General features: G+C 42.2%; 4 protein-coding genes across 5 annotated transcripts in view; all 4 read right to left on the reverse strand.

The window, feature by feature from the left end:
• LOC306787695 (serine/threonine-protein kinase DCLK1-like) overlaps positions 1 to 2,605 on the reverse strand; it is a gene marked incomplete at its 5' end in the record, with an annotated part of 37,674 nt that extends 35,069 nt beyond the window's left edge. The window contains 2 exons of one of the 2 annotated variants that reach the window (XM_079282924.1): positions 1,069 to 1,418; positions 2,230 to 2,605. In XM_079282924.1, the coding sequence (XP_079139050.1) occupies positions 1,069 to 1,418; positions 2,230 to 2,590 (711 nt within the window). The remainder of the gene's footprint in view (positions 1 to 1,068; positions 1,419 to 2,229) is intronic. The other variant, XM_079282923.1, reaches the window with a different exon arrangement.
• Positions 2,606 to 6,465: 3,860 nt separating this feature from the next.
• On the reverse strand, positions 6,466 to 10,862 carry ccdc169 (coiled-coil domain containing 169; the record flags this gene model as incomplete). Its single annotated transcript, XM_079283335.1, is given in 9 exon segments — positions 6,466 to 6,516; positions 6,519 to 6,684; positions 7,537 to 7,613; positions 7,792 to 7,845; positions 8,391 to 8,489; positions 9,954 to 9,994; positions 10,356 to 10,466; positions 10,625 to 10,707; positions 10,786 to 10,862. Coding segments are annotated over 9 exon segments (759 nt in total).
• Positions 10,863 to 11,742: 880 nt separating this feature from the next.
• Positions 11,743 to 16,880, reverse strand: sparta (spartin a; the record flags this gene model as incomplete). The annotated part of the gene is made up of 7 exons (XM_079283336.1): positions 16,086 to 16,880; positions 14,397 to 14,591; positions 13,872 to 14,028; positions 13,430 to 13,624; positions 13,070 to 13,228; positions 12,770 to 12,860; positions 11,743 to 11,992 (listed from the first exon to the last, which is right to left on the reverse strand). Exons 1-7 carry the CDS (start codon positions 16,872 to 16,874, stop codon positions 11,743 to 11,745), a joined length of 1,836 nt encoding a protein of 611 aa, XP_079139462.1. The 5' UTR covers positions 16,875 to 16,880.
• Positions 16,881 to 18,149: 1,269 nt separating this feature from the next.
• Positions 18,150 to 20,293, reverse strand: ccna1 (cyclin A1; the record flags this gene model as incomplete). Its single annotated transcript, XM_079283337.1, has 8 exons — positions 18,150 to 18,213; positions 18,363 to 18,496; positions 18,591 to 18,704; positions 18,834 to 19,038; positions 19,211 to 19,437; positions 19,571 to 19,686; positions 19,777 to 19,996; positions 20,120 to 20,293. Coding segments are annotated over 8 exons (1,254 nt in total), but the record flags the coding sequence as incomplete, so codon positions are not given.
• Positions 20,294 to 23,925: the final 3,632 nt, after the last annotated feature.

Below are 23,925 nucleotides of genomic sequence, written 5' to 3' on the forward strand. Positions count from 1 at the left end.
CCTAACACAGAGTATTAAATGGCAATTAAGAATGAAAAACGTATTGGGCAAAGACCGTATTCATGAGGATGAGTCACAAATTGGCCATTTAGGAGATGATTACCACTGTGCAACACGAAATGGCAGAATGCCCTCAACGTCAAACGCAATCTGTTTCAAAATGATGGCGTCGTTCTGATGCTGCTGCCAGGAAAAAGGGTGGTTCTGGAACACTTCATTCAATAACTTGGAGCTTCGACATGAGAGACACAGACTGGAGCACACAGACAGACACAATGATGATGGGGGATGGCATGAGAGATGGAAAAGTGACATGGCGGCAAACAGGAAAAGACGAAGAGCGCTGAAACATGTCACAAATACGACCAGAAACTCTGACATGCTGGCAGAGTCGCTGTCTTACTCTCTGTGCTTTCCCCTATTTGACAAATACACACAAACATGGACGTGTGCCAGCACAGACGTGGTGTGTTTGACTTCATTCAACTGCAGCAAAGGCCAAGTTCAGTGCTATTTCCACATTGGTTTCAGTTGTGTGTGGCGAATACGTGAATGGGTCAATGCATATGTGTGCACAGTCCTGTTTTAGCGTGTTCTTTTTATAGCGTCTCCCTCTGCAGCTGAGAGAGGGAGCTGAATAGGTGGGTGGAGTATCAAGAGGGCCGTGACTCTGATTCGGAGGCAAAGCCCTGGCACACATTCGCTGCAGCGTAGTTGAGAACCCAGACTCCATTCATACATTTCTACATGTCACAGCTCTGGCTGCGAAGGGGGACACAAACGTTCTCTTATCATAGCAGGCTCATGAAAGACAAATGAGAGTGTGGTCATAACATATTTAGCCATTGTGAGCCTGTTGATCCGCATTTCCCTTTTCTAGCAACACCAATGCAAAACCACCACCTTAATGAAAGAAGTGCGGCTGTGAGTCGCTATGATTTCGAATCTTTATGCACGTACAAAGACTCACTGCTATCTCAGTGTCCGGTCTATTTCTATTTGCTGTGTGACACTTTCAGTTGACTCTTAGCTGATGATGACGATTGTTTGGTGATGATTGTTTCTCACCAGTTTGCCCTCCAGTGTGTAGATCTTCTTCACCACTCCGGAGTCAAGCTTGATGGCGTCAGTGATGTCGGTCAGGACTTGGTCGTAGGAATGGGCCGTCTTCTTGTTCAGAAGGATCCTCACGGATTTGCGGGGCTTCACTCCGCTCCGCACCACTGTCACAAGCTTCGGACGTATGAAGTCCTTGATTTCGCGGCTCTCTGGGCCACCGGCCGTGGCGCTGCCCAGAGAGGGAGGCCCGCGGGAGGACGCAGCCGAGGCCTTGACGTTCACAGACCAGTTGGGGTTGACGTTTTTTGTGTAATCCAACTTTTTGTAAGCTTCGATGGAGCTGCACACATAGCTGTCACCTGTTGGGGTAAAGGGGAGGAGAAGAAAGCAGGGAGGGGTTACTTCCAGAAACATTGGAGGAAAGGAGATGAGCTTCAGAAATAACAAAAAGGAATGAGAATCTCGACTGGGAGAGAGAGCAAATTGTGAAGAATATGACAGAATACAAGGAAGAAAGGTAAAGAAAGGAAGAAGGCAGATACACAGGCTAGCTTTGCTCTGCGTAACATCTCTTAATCAAGCAACGGCTCTATTATTCTAGGAGTGGGCAGCATAATACATTAATGAATAAATTTAAAATTGAAAATATACTGCCTGATTTCCTTCCTCTCAAAGGCTAAATAGTGGCCTATATATATATATATATATTTTCATACCAGCCAAAGATGATGTCAACCACTTGTAGTTCTTCCCATGTCTCTTCTTAGAGAGTAAAAGAGATCAGGAGAGAGATAATCTGAGCCAAAACATATGTCACCATATGGCCATCAAATGAGTGATAGGCCTATAATCTTCATAATAATCTAAAGCGTGCTTAGCCAGTACTATAGAGCAGTGGCAATACATGTCTTGGTGAGCCCTAAACCTGTCAATTATTGCTCACTTCACGTTCCCCACAGTCCGTGTTACTTTCTTCTACAAGAGGGAGGTGAGTAGGGACAGATCACTTGGCAGAGATAAGGCAGTGTTTGTTCTTTTAGAGGAAGAGATGCTTCGACACATTTTGGATTGGACTACCACGCGTCCAGGTGCATGAGAGGAACGAATGAACCTGCACATTTAAAGGGTATAGTCCCCCAGGTGTGCTGTAATGCCGTTGAGGCTACCCACCTTCTACCAGCAACTCAACACTGGTGATCTTCTTGCAGCCATCCAGTGTGTAGATGGTCCGGACGCCCTGCGGCAGGTTGACGTTGTCGGACAGAGCGCGGGTCAGGTCCGCCAGCAGGGCGTCAAAGGTCCGGAACCTGTCCGTGGAGATGGCGTATACTATCCCGTTGAAGTACCGGTCTCCGTTGCGGTAGAAACGCACCTTCTTGGCTCTCTTCTCCGTGGTCAGAGTCTTCAGGGTCCGGGTCCGGTACAGGGTGCAGTGGGCGCTGTGTGTTGGACTCGGCACGCCGTTCAACTTCGCACTGGACCGGCCGTGTCGTTGACCTCTGTCCCGCTCGTCGAAATGCTCCATCTCCATCGCGTTGCCGAGGCTCACGAGTACGGCCGTACTGTCTGGCAGGGACAAACAGGAGGATCAGGCCCGGTGAAAACTTTTCCTCTGACGAACAAAGTAAACAATAACAAGCGGTGCCGCAAAAAAAAGGAAGAAAACCAACCGAGGAGAGGTTCGGGCGGCCGGTAAAGGAGCCAGCCGGTGGCCGTCAATGGTGCACTGTCTGAAAATAACTCCCTAATGAGAGATTAAGTGCTCTTAAGCAGAGCAGTGGACAGCATGCCTCATGACGACTCACACTGCCAGTCACTAGTGCGCCTGCGTTGTCCCGAGGCGCAGATGGATGCAGAGAGATCGGTAGTCACGAATCAATAACAGCCTATCAATTTTCCTCTTTATGAATAATCAGAACGCGCAGTCGGACTACCAGCAGCCGGGAGTCAATATAAAAGTGCGACACCGAAATAATTAGCACTTCAACAAGGATTCAAATGAAGACATTTGACTTTCTTGTCTGCATATCAAGACGCGTCAGTCGTTTGGAGAAGCGTGTTTTCAAACAACGCTGCAAATGACATATTAAAGTATGAATTGCTTTTATATCAGCTGATGATGAGCGCGTTGACAGGCTTACCCACGTGAGCAATTAACGCTTCTCTGACGGTCACCTCCAGTGTGACTGCTGCTTTATTTCCCCAGTAGATAAAAAAAAGAGTTGAGTGAGCCGCTCGCTGACACTGGATGCTGGTAACGTGTGGTCCTATCCTGGCTGCGGAGAGCCCCCCCTGTGCGTCCGTTTGTCCGGTTCACCAGCCCCACCACCAAACACCAGTGTGCGCGTGTTTATGCGTGTGCGTAGTGAGCCAAGCAGAGGCTGGAAATGAACTTGGCAGCTGCTCCCTCCTCCCATTCTCCCTGCACCCACCTTCTCTCTCCTCCTCAACGTCACTCTGTCGTGGTTTCCATTCAGCGCCCCCCACCCCTCATGTTAGAACGCAAACCCACGCGTCCCACTCGTGCTGGGGATGCTGCTGGTGCTGCAACCACCCCCAACCCCGAAGACACGCGTCGGCTGGGGGGGGGGGGGGGGGGGGGGGGGGGGTTGATCTTCCCTCTTTTATAACAATTCATTTTTCATACCTTAATTTATTATTTTAAATTTCACATATATGCTATGTGTACATGTTTGTGAAGATGAATTACTTTATGAAGACAAGTATAACCGATATTTTGGTGTGTAGGCCAATCACATCTCATCAAAACCATGAGCCTATAAGCACAGAGCAGCACCCACAACAACATTTGCACGCGTGATGTTATGCAACACACTTACTTACTACAATGTATACTCTAAGGGTCTCACGGCAGCTAAAACCTAAACTGTTCAATTCAAACTATGCAGAGCAGCTTTCAGAGTGAGCCAAATGCAGTGTGACAAGTATGATTTTTACCCAATCCCACGTATTTATCTCGTGTATAAAGACTCAATTTGGATTCCATGTCGAAAAGATTTCAACATACTAAGTTGAGTCAAACAGGACTCAATAAATCGACATGCAGAAAGAGAGATGAGGGCTGGAGAGGATGCTGCTCTCTCATTGTCATAAGCTTGTTTCTGCCTCTACCTCTGAAGTTTGTTTGCATGTGACGGCAGGAAATAGGCTCTCGAGCGATGGAAGTGATAAAGACCACTGACCTACATCCTGCCCTCCAGAGACCAGACCACCCATTTCTGTTCCATCACCACTCCCTGATGAACTGTACTGTATGTGTGTGTGTGTGTGTGTGTGTGTTACCCAGCATTGATCTGTGCCAGTGGTGGTGAATGTTGCAGCCCCAGTCTCTTCACATATTGTTCCCATCATTGTATTAACAGGGGTTTAACAGGTGGACATTTTAATGATCAAATACAGTGTGTGATTGCCTCTTTAATTGACTGCTTCCATGCACAGACCTGCCTGTTTTACCACATGCATTAGAATGTAAGAATGTAAGAAAATAAATCCTATTTCGGTGAGACACACACACACACACACACACACAAGGACCCAGCGGGCATCACAAAGTGAGAGCTGATCGGTGTTCCTGTCTAAATGGATGCAATTCAAATCTGATATTTGTCAGTGTCAACATGTGTTCATTCAACATAGGGACATTGAAATGGATGGATTTGAGCATTGCTCTGAATAAATACAGACATTCCAGAGGTTAGAGCATGATTCAGTCGTGAGTGCAACTCTGTATGATATTGATTGAAATATGCTCTCTGCAACTGGAGCATGACGAGGCTTGCACATAAAGAGATAGAGAATTTTGCCATTTTTGACAAGGCTATCAAAGGGCACATCTAATGTGGATCAGACTGATCTGCTGTCCCTCACAAAAAAATATTTTTTTCTCAGTGACTCATGACATTTTGACTCTAAAAGTTGTTTCAGCGACACTAAAAAAACACAAGAAAAGCACCACTTAGCACATCTCTGCTCACGCATTTTTCGTGAAGTGAATGGTAATAAAAACAGAGATCATTCCGATGTGGATGGGTGGACTGATGGTTTATATAGTATCTAAACAGTGTCTTAAATCTGTCTTAATTTCACAGCCCAAGAGAGAAACTGAACAACCCACCCACTCAGACTGTTGACAGATGCTACTGTACAAAGATACTCAATGCATTCTGTCATCAATCACTGCATCGTTATGCTACAAAACAAAGGCTGTCACTATCACACATCATACAGGTTTTAAGATAAGAGTTTAACTCAAGACAATTCACATGCATATTTGGCTCACCCGTGCACATGAATGCACACTTGCAAACTAGTCTTTTATACACACACTTTGCACGTATGCCTATGCTAAATTGTTTGCAGCACACGGCAGTGAGTGCGGTGACTATGGGCAGTGGTGTGACTTGTGGTGTTTCGACAGATACTGTAGTGATTTGTCACCGTGTTCCCCCTGTCAGCTGGAGGCATCGAGGTGGTTACTCTGTGGCAGGGTGATGCATGGGCCCGGACGCGGAGAGTTGTACTAAAACAAGCTTTTGCATGAAACAGAGAGAAAAAGAGGAGACAGGGGAGAAAGAGGTAGCGGAGAGTCGTGTGCCGTAAATGTGCTCACTCTTTCAGAGGGCAACATGGACCAGCCATCTTTAAATGAAGTCATTCATCGAAGACAAACTACCAGTCACTGCAGCACATGAATGGATCGCACACATGGTCCGCCAACTCTATCAGAAACATGAGTGGACCTGTAAAGGGAAAGTACACCCAAAAACACAATTAACACGGTGCAGTTCTAATGATCGTAAACAAGACATGAGACCATGTCTTTAGTACCGTACAGTCTTATTTCAGATCAGTTTTTAAGAGCCTCCACACTTCTTCCCAAAAACAAATGAAAACAGCTTCTGGCAATTTTTTCTGTTCACCACTGCAACTCATATGGATAGTTTTCCAACACCTACGCTTGTAAAGGCGGTCAGTGGGTGGGATGGGGGGGGGACTGGTTGCTCTGTGGATGAACTACATTCGGAGAGAGCGGTGGATGTGGTGTTGCTTACGTCATACAAGTCGTAGGAGTTGTTTTTGAAAAAAAAGAAATGTAGTGACACAAGAAATGTCAGACTTGGCAGGCTTCTGGCACATTATAGACGGCCGTGCCGCCCTCGGAGCCTGTAATATTCCTCCTACATAGGCTACTCTTTTTGCTGAAACAAAAAAACTTGGAAGGAAATAATAATGCCAGACTTATATGTGTAACATGTTATACCACTGTATTCATCAATTGAAAAGGAACATGGCATAAAACAGCACTGACTGTGGCACATGGCGAAATAACCTTCCTCACAATCGTCTTTTGAGAAATGTAAACAAAGTCAGATAACCTGTTTTTTTTTAAAGGGCTATAACACCAGGTTTGGGTTCGGGATTGTGTTTCAGGGAGTGCACTTTAGTGTGGGTAACCCGCTTTCCCTCTTGGAATTATATTCTTCTCCTCTCTCTGCTGTTGCTCCACCACCTCCTCCTTCTTTCACACAATCTCCTCCTCCATCTTCTTCTCTCTCTTTTCCTTTCTTAGAATCAGCCTCTGCCTTCCTGCTGGTCTGCCTCCCTCTATGCAATTCGAAAATATAGTTAGTTTAGCAGAAACATGCAACAGATACAAAATGTTTTCTATTAATGTGCTTCAGAGAGATAAAATAACACATTTCTCAATTCAAATCTTGCAACAATAGTATCAAAAGATACATCTCAGAATGTATTCATTTGTTACTTCTGAGCTCATTTGTCCAGCATGATTACTTTATTGGCTACAAATCAAAACAGTACACTAACTGCAAAATCAAGTCGGACTGCAAAGCTAATCAATTTACACGGGTACAAGGATACTATTTACTTACAGTATATCATGTAGTGAGCATAGTTTAAGAGTCATGATGTCAATAAACTGATTTTAGTTTGTCTTCTGCATCAAATGTTAAAATAATGGTTTCTCCTGTTATGTGATGTTGTCTCCCTTCAGTTGGAGGGCATCCTACGATATCTTCCATAACAACTGGAGTTCCAACATCAATGGTAAATAAAAATGTTGGTTAAAAGCAATATATGTACTTTCGCCGTTTTTAATTTGGTCATTTTAGTTCCATGTTTATATCGTACAAGTCGTGTAATTTTGTGCATCTATTTCATTGTGATCTGCCGATGGACTGCAGATTAATATTAGCTCTGTTGTAACTCTAAGACTAAAATACATCAAATGGAAGCATTTACTTCATATAAAATATTGTACTCGGTTCATTGTAAATAAATCAAGTAAAAAGTTATATGTTTAATAAAAACAGCTGGTATCAAATTAACATATTCTGAGCAAACAAACAATGGTTACCCCTGATGTTCTTTTATTTTTGAGATTGTTCACATTTGATGTAATTGAATCCATCACTTGTAATGTGTTGTCTCACTGACCTCCTCTGTTTGCTCTCTGGTGCCCTCTGTGGCTGGGTGGAGTACTGTCTTCTTTGGGCTTCAAGGGTGGAGGACAGCTGTGTCAGAGGACAATTCATGAGTAATGACATGAGTAAGTGCTGAATTATCCTTTAGTACAGTTTAACCATGACAGCTATTCTTCAGTGGGGCATACATTTAATTAGCAGTCAATCGGTTTGGTTTGAGAGCTCCTTGCTCGCACTACTGTTGACATGGATGAAAGAGAATGCTTACCTTAGCAATTTCTGAAAGGTATGCCCGCCTCTCATCATTGGTTTTATGAAATGCCTGGTATTGGAAAGAAACAGAGGGCCTTATTGTCACATTCCTCCATTCATGGACAACACTTGTTCCAACTGTCAGTAGTAGTCTGCTCAGAGTGCGGTGCTTGTTATGCCTTCGCTGCCTGTGTGTATTATTTCAGGAGGTCTTCAGTGGTAATGAGCAACAGATTAGAACATGGATTACTGGCTGCGCATGCTGCGTGTTACACTTTTATTCGACGAAATATCTTTCTGGGTTTGTTGAGCAGAACAATGAACAAAGAACAGAGATGCCAAACTAAGAGCATACCGGCCTGGTCGTAGCAGTACAGGACAAAGGTTAGGATTCAATCTTTTATCAATGGTTGTTAAAAAGACAGAATGCAAAACATTTCAGCCAAATCTTTTTCAATCCTTCGCTGATGATGGTAATTTGTCTCTGAAATATGTAATACCTGGGGAAAAAAATGTAAGCTGCTTGTCTGAGAAATGATAAAACTGGACCAGCAGACATTATGACCCTCAACAATACTGAACACAAAATGCCTCAAACTGAGCAGGGGTCCACACCTTTCCCTCCTGTGCGACTCTGCCATGACAGTCCATCAGCTGACTCTGCAGATCAGACTTCTCTTCCCTCAGGAGCTTCAGACGCTGTCTCAGTGTGTCCTGCGGCAAAGTGTTTCCATCAATCAGCAACATTCATAACAAAGACGTTGCACTGCTGATGTCTAATTACACAAATCAATAGAATTAAATGGTGCTTTCTGCTCGGATTAAACGATAAGAGAATGCTTCATGCAGAAACGATGAGCACAAAATGGTTTCGGCATTATTCAATAACCAAATCGACTGATTTATTTTGTACAGAGCACAGCAATGAGACTTGGTATATCTGAGCTTCAACGAATACCACTGTAATCAGTGTGATTAAAGACGCAGCATTATACGTTCAGCATATTTATGCATTATACCTGTATGGTGCTCGATCAGCCAATTGCTGAGTATTTTATTCATAATTAAATGTCACAGTCAGGGGTGGAAGAAGGATTCAAATTATTTATGATATCCATTAGTTTTCTTATGCTCCTTGTCTGTTCCTGTTCTCTTGTACACCTCATAATTATGAGACTGTGGTCCATCATATGCATATGAATATGCGTTGTCCACCTTTTATGTGTCAAAACTAGCATGATGACACTATGATGCTGTAGAATCTATCGGTGGAATGTTCAAGCTTCTTTCTTGGGAGCTGTAGACACGATGACATGCCATTAAAAATAAAATCCATATTCTTCTGACATACTAATGTCTAACGTCTAATTTACTGTCATGCTCACAGTTCGTACAAAGGGACAGTCACTCCTTGGAATCAAGAATGAGCATCTGTTAGTTCTGCCTTAAGGCACACAGATCCATATTTAGACTGCATTGTACAACCTTTTAGTGAGTGTTGTGCATTCATGCGTGCTAAAGCATTGTAATTAGCGTGCATTACTCTCCCATGGTTTGTAATCCTGTGATTACAGTGCTGTGATTAAACTGTGGTGGATTCAGCCTGCTTCAGCGGGAGGATGGACAGCAGCTGGTGTTACAATCGTGTCTGTCCTTCCTGCCTTCTCCCCTCATTCTGTGTCTCTGGTTCTCTCTCTGCCGGCATGTTCTTCTATCTTAAATACGTTTCCCGCTCTCTATGGGTCATCTGTTTGTTAACCCTCATCCTACCGACATATTCAACATACAAGGACTAACGACTGGGGTACCGACAAAAATAAACGACTGTAAGAAACAAAATGTTAACTTATTTCTTCTCAAACAAATATTACTTGAATTAATGTCATCGAAAGACAAAATAATTGATGTGTTCATGAATACTGCAAAGGCTGCAATTGGTTGCTTTTGACACCCAGGACCCCAACACTTTAGTATTTAAAACTATACTTTTAAAAAGCACTCATTAGTCATTAGGAACCAAAAAACATTGGAATGATAGAATAAAGCACCTGTGAGATATGACACAAAAAGTATACCTTTGAGGGTTTGCATTTGAAAAAAGAAAAAACTCTGATGACACCAATACCACAAGACAGAGAAGGAAAAAGCTCAGTAGAAAATGAACATGTTTGCACTCACTACTGACATGTCATCATAGGATCGGATGGAGGCCAATCGATCTGTGGAAAAACACGAGTGTGTGTGAGCATTATGTGTGCATGCTTTAAAACACATTGTTGCTTGAGAGGGGTGAATATATCACAGTGAACGTTGTTGTTTTTATGTGCTACAGTTGAAAGATTGAGACAGAGGAACACATACTTGTTGCTGCTTCATGTCTGCTTCATGTGTAGATCTTGAGCTTGCCCGAAAGTGGTTTTAGGATTTAAAATAATCACTAGGGATGTATTGTATAGTCCTCTGAGGTATTTAACTGCTGTGAACAGCTTGATTTGATGTGTACACATTCAAATGAAAACCTAACAAATGAACTTACAGCATGAAACCACTTTGAATGCGGTCACTAGCCTGTGAACTCACCCATGGGGCTTCCTCGTAGGTCCTCCAGTCTCTCATGAATGAGTGACATCTGTCTGTCCAACTGTCCATTTAGCTCGATCTGTGTCTCATACCTTGTCTTCCACTCATTTCCTGTCACAGAATAAGCAGAGGAAACTGTCACAACATTGTCTCTTTCGGGACAGTCCACATTGCAGTGCTGGATTGTTGGGTAACATCTGGCCACTGTGGGTGCAGGTGACAGATGTAACGTTATGTAGAAGGGGAAAAAACACTTAAAGGTTACTAACCTTCCCCGTCAACACTGTGCAGTCTTTCTTGCAGTTCGCACATGGTACTCCGCAGATCTGACACGGACTCTTCAAGCATCTCTCTGTTTTTGGAGGGTTAAAAGAACATTTAATCTCCTCGATAACTTTGTAAGTAATGCATTTACTTCCAACCAACTTACTTCATTTCCCTCTCTTGCTCAAGTTCTGCTTGCAGGCGTGCCAAGTCGTATTTGCTGTAGTCGCTATCTCCCGTCATGTTTGTAGAAAAACTGAGCTCAGCCGAAGAAAAGTGTGTGCCTCGCAGTGTCCATGGAGACCAGTGTTTCCGGTTCGCTCGGGTGGCCTCGGATATAATGGCGCAGATCAGCGGGGGATTTAAAAACAAAGACCTCTTTACGGCTTAATACGACAGTACGAATACATGTGCAAATAAATAACTCGTTAATGACATTCGTCACATCGGGATTTTCGCGCTTAATTAGGCATTACATTTACTTCTGTACACCGAGCTCTCTATTCAACAGTTAACATTAACGACCGATAAATGTCAATTGATTTATCTCGCAGATTATTTTATGTTAATTGGAAAAACAACAGCACGTGTGTAAGAAAGATAGCTGATATTTTGTTTTGTCCATCTACACCTTTCGAGAAACATCCAATATAAAAAATGAATCGCTGGTTATCATGGTTAAAATGTACAGTTTATAATCGTGTACAACATTTGTGTGCTTTGCTTAACATTATTATTACACTTTTATACAGATCATACAGGTGGAGGTGGTCAATACACGTCTTCTGTTTACTGCTAAACTACACCGATTTTGTTTTGTCATACAGGCTGTAAAATATACACAAAATATAAACATATAAATACATCATGACAACCTAAAATACTACTACAAAAAAGAATGCATGTAACACAAAACAATGTAGCCAACACCTATATATAAATGACTTTAATAACTTGTGGAGTACATTTGCATTTTGACATATTCCAGTATTTTTCCTTATTGTTTTTTAGATTCACAAATAATCATTTTTGTTGTATAAATATGTAAATGATGAGTTGTTCCATCAATCTGACAGAGCACTTCAAGCAAAGCATTAAACTTCCGGTGGGAATCCTTTTTTGACTACTCAGTCTCCATTTTCTTCTGCTTTTCCTTCCCTTGTGTCTCTGCTTGAAGTTCTCGTTTCTGCGCCTCCTTTCCCTGAGTCTGTGCTGGCTGCTCCCTCGGCCCGGCCATTGCCTTGTCTGTCTGCTTCCCTGCAGTCTTCAGGAAGGCTTTGATCCACAGATTGTCAAAGTTGTATGCAGCCACACCAACATTGATCAATGACTTGAGACCATTGTCTGTAGCTTCGCCCGCATCGTTACCGTACCTTCACCACGAATAACATGGTGGAGTGAGGGAAGAGTGGTTTGGTGTAAATAAAAATAAATGAGGGCGTGTACAGAATTAAAATGCTGGAGCAATGTGATATTGGTACTAGAGTCATTCACAACACAACCAAACACACCAAAGGCCAAGAAAAACAGTCGTCTTTTTACTTTGTAGTAGTTTTATTATGAAGAAACCAGGAAAGGGGTCACAGAAAGTATGAACAGCAAGAGCAGCACCACCCAACACAAGCTGACATGTAGCTGCAGTTACCAGACCCAAGAATACACAAACAGAACAGAAGCTTTAAACCACATCAAGTCAGAAAAAACCCAAAACACATCGTTTATATGTCTAGATATAAATTATTAAAAAAGACAATTCTGTGTAAGCTGTTGCGTTGGATTTGGAGAATGTCATTCAGGGTTAGACTCGAAATGGGTTCATGAAAGAATGTACAGTACATGAAAGAGTTGATCAGTTGTTAGTTCACAAGTCTTTGCCTTTACTCCCCCGTGCTGTCACATGTTGCTGGACATTTTTAATAGATTTTCTAAGCCCTTAAATCTGAAAAGAAATAGGTGTGAAAGCAGATCAGTTTCCCAAACGTACCAAGAAGAAAGCAACACGGTAGGCTTGTTTCTGATCCAGTGTTCTATTGTTGTTCAAAGAAACCAAATCGATTCAGAATAAGGCTGGAAACAAGATCTGCAATAGTTTATTGATGAGAACATATTAAAAAAATAAAGAAGTGGAAATGGGAAATGTCAGAACTTACTTGTATGTCATCGTCGTGACCGTCTCTGCTGTGACACTTTTGCCGACAAGCTTTGCTCCGGTCTCCAGACTAGACCAAACAGTAGAGAAACCTGGTTTGGGTGTAAATAAGAAAGAAAACTCAAGAAAGATTTGGATCCCTCATGTTTCAGCAAATATTTCAAATGTCAAAACATGACTCAATGTTTGGGACCTTTGTCTGTTACAATAGTGACAACAGTGTAAGACAATGTACATGAATATATGTGATATCGTTTCATTTCATGTTTGATCCTGACATCTCTATTATATTGGTACATACCTTGTATGCTGCTGACTGCCACAAACTTGGCTCCACCCCAGTTGGAAGGGCCGCCATCTTTGTTCTTCATAGACTTTGGGACCAGCTTAGAGCTCTGTTTCTTCACATGGGGAGCAATCTTGTCTGCCACGTGTCCTGCCACAGTACTCAGTCCATTAACTGTAAATGTGTGCAAACATATAGATAGATAGTCATATCAATGTACAGTACAGGAGACTATGGCATGCAATGAAAGTTTAAAAAAACGAAGAAATTAAGAAAAACCAAGCGTTTTCGTCAGCCATGTGAAAAGTTTGATGACCACCCAAAAGACGGTTGTATTTTCATCATCAGTGTGGCAAATACAGTTTACGTTCTCACCTAAGAACTGGCTGACTCGAACAGCACCCCCGGTGGCCTGTTTAGCCACCTGCAGACCTTTGGTGACATGAGGGCTGATCTCGGCAGGAGTTTCCTCGGGCGTGATGTGGTCCCGCATCTTGGCTGCTCCTTTATGAATGACCCTACCAGTGGCCTCTGCTCCTTTTACAACCCCTACACTCAACCGTGAAGCTCCTACAGACATTAAATATCATTTTAGGTGTTATATGGAAATTAGCAATATCATTGATTGTGCTGTTAAAATATCTAATATATGCGTATGACGATATGGTTGGACAAAGGTTCAGGCAAAGGTAAACACTGCCCTCTTTTGGTTATTTCTGTAGACAGGAGAACATCTACTGTACTGTATATACAGTCTGCGTACACTGATATGTTGTCTTTGTTTGTTTTTCCTTTATTAAGGCTCACGCAAACACACCTATCAAGATTCCTTGCGCCATCTTCTCACTCCATCCAGGAAGTGGTGCTTTGTCCTTCTCCCCTGTTGGCGCTGTAAGTCCTTCATGCTCTTTCATGGGACCAAGGGGGATTTTCTCACTCAGGTTGATGACCTCTGACCCTTCCCCCTCTGGACCCTGTCAGGGGATCCATCAAGTCATATTTGTCATCGGCGATCATGAAAGGACAAACTGTAAGATGCTTTTAAATTGTGCATACACCCAAACGGGTGACGTACATTTCTGTAAGCCGTGACTCAGCTGGCTAAGAATGTTTTCACCCACAACAACTATTTAGTTCCTCTTGAAGTGTCACAAGAGAAGAGTGACACTGTGAGACACTGGATTCTACAAGACGGTGTAGTCGTTTAACGTATTTACATTACCCGTTGGTAAAATGTAAACACCACCCTATTCTGTTCAAACAAATATTGTTCCAAAGCATTGACCCCCACCACATGCATATCCATCCTCACATTTGCTCCATACTGACAGTAAAGACTGACCTGGACCCTAAGGTCAACTAGCTGTGAGAGGAGGTCCCGAAACGTCTCTTGATGTACAGCAGGCAGTTCGGAGGACAACACTATGCCCACGTAGGACCCTGGCGTCTCTGACAAGGTGTCAGGGCACATGAAGATCCCAGAGTTAGCCAGTAGCACTGGAGTGTCTGCCGTCAGCGGGTAAAGCCAGTCGCACACCTTGAAAACACAAAGACACACAAAAAATACGAAGTGATGAAGGTCTGACTGATCACCCGTTGTAGTTGGTTTAAATTTAAACGAGTCACATACACTTCACGTTCACCATTCTTAGCAAGAACCTCAGAGTCCTTATTTCTTTCTCCAGTTCATCGCTTGTTCGAGGCTATTTTCCAAATTCACTTCATATGTAAAAGTTGCTTTCTTGTGAAGCCCAAAAGGGCATACAAATGTATTGTCATGTCCCAGCAAGTACAGTGTCCCCCTATTCCTTTTGACCCAATGGTTGCCCTCTCGAGGACACATTACATTCGCCCCATCAGGCCTTCTGTCAGTCATCCGCACACACATAATACAGATACAGACTTGCTGCTGCATCGTGCCACTGGTATGCCGCCTGACACAATGACCCCTGTGAGGGCTCATGACACTGACCAGCGGCACAACAGAATCGCAGAGTCATCTGTTCATGGGACCATTGTCTTACTGGGAAACAAAGCACGGCCAGAATACAGGAGAGCAGCCGACCAGCCCGGTCCGGTGGGAAACAAGTCATGGGTGGCGCTGCAGTATACAGCGCGGCATAATACGCACTTTGTAGAGGTGCCAGAATGCATTATTGTTACTGAATACATTTTATATGGACTCAACATTAAAATCATCACACAGAAGTAGCAGGTTGTCAAAAAGCTTCACATGAATAGGACACATACTTATGGATGAGACCTTGTGCTGTGAAAGTCATCGGACACTTTTTTGCCAAACCTCCAACACTTGTATTCTATTAGCATGCTAAAACAGATGGAAGTGTAGCCACTCAAATACATTTTAGAATATAGATTAGGCATCTTTTCTAATTGTTTATTTAACGCACAGAGGAAAATTATACTGCTAGTTTTTTAGCATCAACTAATATCATTTAGAGTTTGAAGTCAATGACGACATTGTAACTAGAGCTGAAATAATTAGTCAATTAATTGACAACTCTATTGAGTCAGAATTCTTTTGATAATAAATGTTTCTTTTTCAAGGAAAAATTCACGAGTTCTGAAATCCTAAAATGTGAGGATTTTCTGCTCTCTTATCACTGTCAACGGAAAATCTTTGTGTTTTGGTCTGTTGGTCAACATTTGAATCATATTAGGCTCTGGCAAAAGAGTGATAAGTATTTTTCACTCTTCTCAGACACACCAAACAACTAATCATCAGATTAATTGCTAATGAAACTATGCATGTGTTGACGAACTAAAAGTGAACATCACCCAGACAACACTGTCATTTGTAAGTATTCACATTTTTTGATGACAGAATGACTCACAGTTAGTTCTCAAACCGGTCTAATGGTGATGAAGTGGTTTCACCTGCAGGTATTTCGCTGTTCACACATACCATTCTCACCTCTCACCCCAAGGAAAACGCTTTGCTGACACACGCACACGCACATGCATGCTGATACTTATGACACGTACTGATGACAACATACTGTATACTCACATGTAGAAATGTTGAGGGTCTTCCAGCAGTGGAACCCTTGTGCTGACTGTCAAATGTGATGATGCGAAGGTAACCTGGATGAGACAGGGAGCTGACCTGCCCGTTTGGTGCCACGAAAAACATCTGCACCCCAGAGGGGATGAAAAGCAGCTCGTTTCCATCTCCTCCTGCCGTTGCTCCGGTCTGCTGCCCCGGCCTGAGGCCACCTCTAGCGGGAGCGTAGGACAGACTGCGGTGGCCGACAGTTGGCTGCGGTGTGTATGCTGGAGGCTGGTCCCCTGAGTTAGCCATTGCTAAAGTTCCCGGAGTCGCTGCAGGGAGCGCGTGCAGCACGGCAGGGGAAGGAGACCTGGGAGGGGGTTTTAGGGTGGTGTTGTGGGTGGTAGCAGGTATAGTGGGGTACAGATGGCTGAGGGAGCTCTGTGGAGGCTGGCTGCTTGGTGCCAGGTCTGGGTAAAGATTGGGAGGAAGATCCATCAAAAGGCGGACCCTCTGGCATCCTTCTGTCAGCTGAGAGGTCTCTAGGTCAGAGAGGTGGGTGTTGAGAGTCCTCAGAGTGCCCCTCATCCTCTGCTGAAGATGCCTGGCCGTGTCCCAGGCCGCTCCACGCTGCCTCTCCCCTCCAGTGGGGACTTCCACTCCCTGGGTAAGGTGCTGTCGACCTTTCCTGTAAAACACCAGGGCCTCTGCTCTTTTCCCGGCCTCTTCGGCAGACAGCCCCCGGCTCAGAGAATGAAACGCCAACTCATACTGGTCCTTGATGAGCAGCAGCTCAGCAGGCTCAGTCATACTGAGGAGTAGACGGGATACAGAAACCAGAAAGTAAAGAGCGCAAATCAACAGTGCTATCTCCAAAGAGAGACAAAAGTCGGAACTGCAGTTTCAAGGTTTCTATAGTAATCCTAAAATTGTGTAGATAAATGACATAAATTGATATAATTATACTATTAATATTAAATAATGAGTTATTGGTGCACTATAGTTAGTTTTTTAGGCTTAATGATTTATAAAATGTAGATTTCAGTGAAATGAATGGGAGACAGTTGGGATTAAAAAACAGAATGAGCAACAGTGAGACAGAAGGACAACTTGAATACATTCCCAACACTGACAGGTACGCATTACGGAATGTGATAAAAAATCTCAGCGGCTATGACGGGTTTTAAATACCCGGAGGTAGAAAACACATCAGGTTAAACCTGAACAACAAGACTGTAGATTTGCCTGCGAGCTTTCTTAAAAAGTCCTCTGTCAACATATTCACATGTAAAATAGCAGAGTTACCACATGTATTCTTCATCTCAGTGTCAAATGCTCAAATCATGATACCTTTTCATGCCTGACAGACAATAAATAATGAACTTAAATCGGGTTTACCTGAATTTGAATATTCGGGAAAGAAAACAAAAAAAAATAACAATAAAAAAGTGGTTTCAAAGAGTCTCTTTCAGTGAACAAATGATCTTCTGTGCTTTCATAGACAGGAAAATGCCAGCATAGGTGTTCACTTCACACATTGAGTTAATATAGCGCACCTCCCAGCAGTGACACACAAGCATTATGAGCGACAAAAATGACTTCCGGACAACACTTTCAAAATAAAATCCATAAACTACGCGTTCAAATTGTAATACTTCAAATAAAAATAATAATAAAAAACTTTATGTGTAGGTAATCTGGGATTAATAAAACACATTTCCTTTATGTAGTAATTCGTTTTACTCAGATATATGATAAATAAGTCGATGTCAATATATTTTTAAATCACTCTAAAATATATGAAAGATGGTGTAATTCAAGCACAATTCTGAACAAAATATACATCACCACTGATGACTTACCAGCTTTAAAAACCTTTTGCATGAACACCTGAAATTATTAAAATGATTCAGTCATGAAGTAGGTTTTATTAAAAATAATTTATTGAATGTGCATAAACTCAATAAAAAATAAACTCAAAATAAACTCAAGGTAATTAAGTGTCCGGAGGAGTGTGGCATGGATTGGCTGTAGAATGAGCTGTTTCTGTTTTGTTCTCAATCTAATTATGTTATGGCAGAAGCTTCAAAGAAGGGGGGCAGTGAATGGCAGATCGGCAGGTGCAGTGAGCAATGAAACACCACAATACCTGTAAATGGAGAGATAAAAGACATCCATTCAGAGATGTCAAATTGTTAAGGTGCCTTAACAACCCAGGCAAACTACACATCAAAGATCCCAAAGGTACATGTCTGTTAAACTTCTTTAAAAAAACGACAACTATCAACTACACCTTACTTGGAACTTTTATATTTTTCCCTGATGGCCTGTTGTGGGCGACTCTCTGCACTGATGTATAGCTTGTGGAGGTCAGTCATGCAAGGCACAATTTCAGCCGTGGTATAGCCAGTAAAGGTATGTAAGGAATCAGGCTAAAATATGAAAAAGAAAACAACCTAAAAAGTCACGTTTTGGCCAATTACGTAATAGAATCTCATCTCAAGCCATTGGTCTGGACAAACTTACCCAGAGAGATTTGTTTACAGTGTAAGCGGCTAGGCAGTAAGCTCCAGCTGCTATTATAGATGGGGTGTACTGTAGGAATGGATCAATTTCCAGCAGGCTTAACTCTGCTACATACTAGAAGCAGAAAAAAACACACATCACCAAATGAAAATATGATAAAGGGACATGGGAAGCTGTAACTTCAGAGGCAGTGGGCACAACATTTCTAATCTGGCTGGCATTTGACTTATTGATTCTGCTCACAAGGGCAAGGTTCTTTGTGTTGGCACAGACAGAGTGGATGGACATGAAGAGGCGTAGGAACTGGTTTGTGGTGGGGGCTGCCATCTTGAAAGCCAGCACTCTGAGGAAAACATCCTCCATCCAGACCAGTTGCTTCTTAGTGTAGGTGTTGTCTGTGGTGTACACAAACTCGTTCAGCTCCGGAGGGAAGATCTCCTCGTATTTCCTACAAGGTGACAGGTCAGGCGGCATCAGGTCGTAAATCGTCATCAATCACTGAGTCACTACAACTCCATAAGGTGATCCTTACCACGGCCACAAACGGTTTTAACATATCAGTGACTGGGCTGAACAGGAAACGTGTGAAAGATTTAGAAAACACACAAACATGTACTTACGCAGCAATCAGCAATGCAGCTGTGCCGACCAGCTGCAGCTTGCCCCGTTTCACGTACGCCGTGCAGGAGAGGAAGCGGTCCAAATAGTTGACAGCCAGGTGCAGAGTTTCAGAACGAAGCGTGTATTCCTGGACGACTTCCACCAGCCAGTCCACCAGGATGACCCGCATGTCGTTGGTGATCTCTGGATGTTTTTCTAAGTAGCCTGGCCTTGCCGTGGTCCTCATCTGGCATCAGGGACAAAAACAGTTATTGTGAGGTTATTATTTGCAATGAACTGAGGCACAAAACATCACAACTACAATGCATTTAATGCTATTAAAAAACGATTTAGTCCTCATAGTTCAGATAATTACGTACTTCACTCTCCCTCAAGTGCAGGTGAATGTCCTCTGCATACTCTGAAACACAAAGCACCTCCTCTGACATCAAGGATGTATCTGGTTCAGACTGCATAGAAGCATCCTGGCATAAACCTACAAGAATGAACAGCAGTGGTAAAGATAATGAAGACTGACCAAGAAATAAAGTCTTGGATAGGTGTCCTTGTATTTGCCAAAACTCACTTGAACTCAGTTCCAGCAGAAGTTTCAATTCTTCATGTTGCGGTGCAGCAGTTTTGCCATCTAGGTAATAGCTGTCTGAGACCACTTCCTGACCGGAAGCCGCCAGAACAACTTCACAAGCCTCCTCAACATACACATCAAAGTTGGAAGTGGAGGAACGGCCAAGGAAGGCGGGCTGGGAGCTGTCTGAGATTGAACTGTGTTTGGAAAACTGGCTTCCCTGTGGAGAAAAAGGGATCAACACACGATTGCAAAATCAAGTTGAAATATGAATGTTCTATGAGGGGAAATTGAGTTGAAAATCACAAAATGTAATGTTCTCCACTGTGCCTTTCTCACTGACCTGGCTGAGCGATCGACCACACTGCTCATTTTCTGACAACACACCGAGGACTGTCCGCTGCTTGGGTCGCTGGACCTTCAGAGCATCTGTTTTGCTTGAAGCTGGAATGTTTTCTTTGCTAGTGTGACTGCCGCAATGGGCATTTGAGCTGAAGTCCATCTTTAAACAAGGAGATGAGAAAAAGATAAAGGTGGGTCACCATGGCAAGAAAGGAAAAGTAACAGAAAATAGGAGTTAAACATGTACTCAAATAATGAAATATACATCTGACAAGTGGAGCATATTGTGTGTTATTTGTCAGTTCCCTGTACGTATAGTACGCCTGTGGTTCCCAACATGGGATTGAGATCCTGAAAGGGGTTGCAAGGCAATTAAAATGATAGTAAACAAGAGAAAAAACCCGATTGTACAGTAAATGATGTACTTTTTTTTGTTGCTTTTTTTGTCATGAAAACACTGGATTGATTCTGCTCTTCTGTCCTCTAAGAACCATTCACCCTGTCCACCATGCACCCTGTAGTAAGCAATGCAGATGTTGCTTTATGTTGGCTCTGTGTTATGCATGTTGTTTAGTTGGTTACTTTATTGTCTCCCTGACCAAAGGACAGTATCTAATTAGGGTCGGAATATTTTTCATTTCTGATTGCTGTTTAATAAGTTATTTGTCTATAAAATGTCAGAAATTAGTGAACAATATCCACTGTACATTTCTCAGAGCCCATGGTAACAGATTCAAATAGCTTGTTTCCATTAAAAAACCCAAAGACATTCAATTTGTCACATTTGAGAGGCTGGGACCAGTGAATGTTTGGATTTTGGCCTTGAAAAATGACTGAAAGGATTAATCAATTATGAAAATAGCTGCTGATTAATTTTTGATGAATTGATTGCTCCCAAATCAAAATAAACGTTGGTCCCACAATTGGAAAGAAAGTGAGAAAAAACAAACAAGTCCTTCTTTATGTAACGACATTCAAATGAAGTGAAGTGTACACGTATTAAAGTTCACTGAAGATTTGTAAGAAACATCATTGCCATGGCTACCATAACTTTCTCAGTGTCCCATTAATCACAAACACACAAGTTAAGACAAACAAAAAAACGACTGGCTGCCATTTAAGTGCATCACATGAGTGTGTCACAGCCCACTCGTGGTTTCCTGTCGGTTTCCACGATAAATCACACTGTCATCTGTTCTTGACTGCAAACTCACCACAATCACGACCACCGTAACAGTTTAACGTTAGGTTGGGAAGGTGGACGCGTAACACCTGTGCGTTCCACTACAGCAGAGACATTGACGGTAACTTTCTTGTTTGTTACCTTTTTGTGGACAAACAGCGCCCTCTAGCTGTGCTCAAGCGATTTAAAGCCGTGTCACTGCCTGCAGGGTGTTGAAGGTCCGGCGAGGAAAGTTTCCTTTAGGTTTCCTTGTAAACGGATCCGCTGTTTCCTCTGAACGGTTCTCTGAACAATCACGTGCCCGAATAACTGACACCCACGTCGTGCGTCTGGAACACTGTAGTTTCAATTTTTATTGAGCAATAAAAACATGATTTCTGTTTTGACGATGGTTTTGCATGACTACCTGAAGTAAAAGTGAAGTTTTTTGTACTACTTGTAAGAGAAGCATTGAGGAAGCTGATACATTTACTGGTTTCTGAATAACTCAAATTCATTGTATGTTTGACTTTGCTCAGAGATGTTTCAACAAAAAAGCCAGTCGTGTGAATTTAAAAAAAAATCACAACATAAATCAATGAAATGCATGCGATACTTATCTGAAAATGATATTTTAACTTGACATTTGTTTTAATATATTTCCTAAAATCAGTTACTTCTTTTCTTTTCTTCTCACTAGATACAGTTAGATTATGAATCTCTAGAGACTGATCTGAAGGGGTTTGTCACCATGTCATGGAACTATGTATGGACTCTTGATAAGTGGCTGGACATGAATGGCAGTGTCACACTTTGAGTATAGGTGCAATAATGTAATTATTAATGCAGCTCATCGTAGATTTCACTGTGATTTGTTCACACTCACAAATCTGGATTTTATTTTTACACTGGCACCTTGTACTTGACTGCAGTTAGTTATCTTCCTGATTTTTTACACACGCACACACACACACACACACACACACACACACACACACACCAAAACATATGTGTTTAAGGATGAAAGCAATGCTGCTTCTGGCTAAATGACTTCCTGTCCGTTTGGTCCTCAGCTGGGGTTTAACTGTAAACTGCATTATTTACTGTACTTGTCACTGGTGTTGCTGTGGCCTTTGTTGTTGCCCTGGTTGCATCCCACGTCAGAGGAGTGGCCATGATTTTCTGTCCCAAGGATAGGTACACTAAAAATAGCACAGGAACAGGATATAAATCCAAGATCGACTGCAGATAACGAACTGACAACTTCAATAGATAACACAGTGAAATATCGTCCTGTGGACCTGCTCACACCAGTTATCTTGTGAGTATTAACAGAGCTAGAATGAACTAGAGATTCTGATTCTGTAGACAGTACATGGGGAAACACGATTTACCCAGTTCAATTAAAAACTATGTTAAATATACAGGATATTTGAAGTCAATAAAAATACATATTGCGCAACAAGAGAAATGAAAAAAGTCAAAATAGAAAGCTTCATGTTTTGCCTGAGGGAATAGTAACCTGCTGAGCGCCTGCAGGTTCTACATTGTCCATCAGGTGGCAGGTTTTCTCTTCGGCAATAACGGTCTCATGCTTTTCATTTGCAGCGAATCAAGCTGATTTTTAACATATCTTTATGTCAAATAACTATTTTAGGGCTTGTCAGATTATGTAACCATAAAGATGAAGAGACCTATCACAAGGTTACAACCTAAGAAGTCAAATAACAGGAATAAGTTCAGATTGATTTATATTTATATGACATTGTGACCCTCATAAATCTAATTTGACAAATTACCACAAAATCTTTGCTTTCTTAAACTAAGATGGTGCAAAGCATGAATAGTGAATCATTTGTCTGATTAAAAGTCACTCAAAGTACTGTGTGTATTTTCTTTGCCTGCCAACAAAGTGGATGTTTAGAGTTGCCTGAAATTGCTGTTGTTGATGATTATTATTATTATCACATCTTATTCACAGCAACAACTACAGGCAGTAAACTATGGAGTCAAGTATGGAAGCTGGGAAGGACCCGGGAGCATTAACCACTGTGTTTTCATGCCGCCGCTGAGCAGCTCCAGTGGAGCAACAGGGGATTAAGGATTCCAATTTGCAATCTTTTGGTCACAAGGCTGCTTCTTGAATCTTCAGCCAACCTTCACTGCTATTCTTTCTGGACAGCTGTATTTGATGGAAGGCTCCTTACGTTTTTGTGCAATATGTTATATTTGTGTGTGCATTTAGCAGTCTACCCTCCTCATTTGACCATAACAGCGCGTTTCAGAAACACCATACACTTATCTTAGAGGGACATTTTACCCCCAAAGAGTTTGCTATTCAGCAGAAACCCAAGTAACCCACAGAAAGTGTTGGCTGACAGGAATAGAACTTTGCTTTATGACAGGTGCCAACATTTTTGCCAAATTAAAACACTTCCAGACCACAAAAGCATATAAAACGTCCATATGTTCCAGTTATTATGTCAGAGACTGATTTTATTACAACTTAACAAAAATGAATTCATGATAATGGCAATCACATCAACAGTGTATGTATGCAATGTGTGGTTCTACAGAAGCATCATGCATTCACTTCTAGATATTTGCCCTGTTTTTCTGAGTTACAAGGATTATTATCTGAGTAA

The sequence above is a fragment of the Melanostigma gelatinosum genome, assembly GCF_949748355.1.
Source record: "Melanostigma gelatinosum genome assembly, chromosome: 14".
Classification (NCBI taxonomy): Eukaryota; Metazoa; Chordata; class Actinopteri; order Perciformes; family Zoarcidae; genus Melanostigma; species Melanostigma gelatinosum.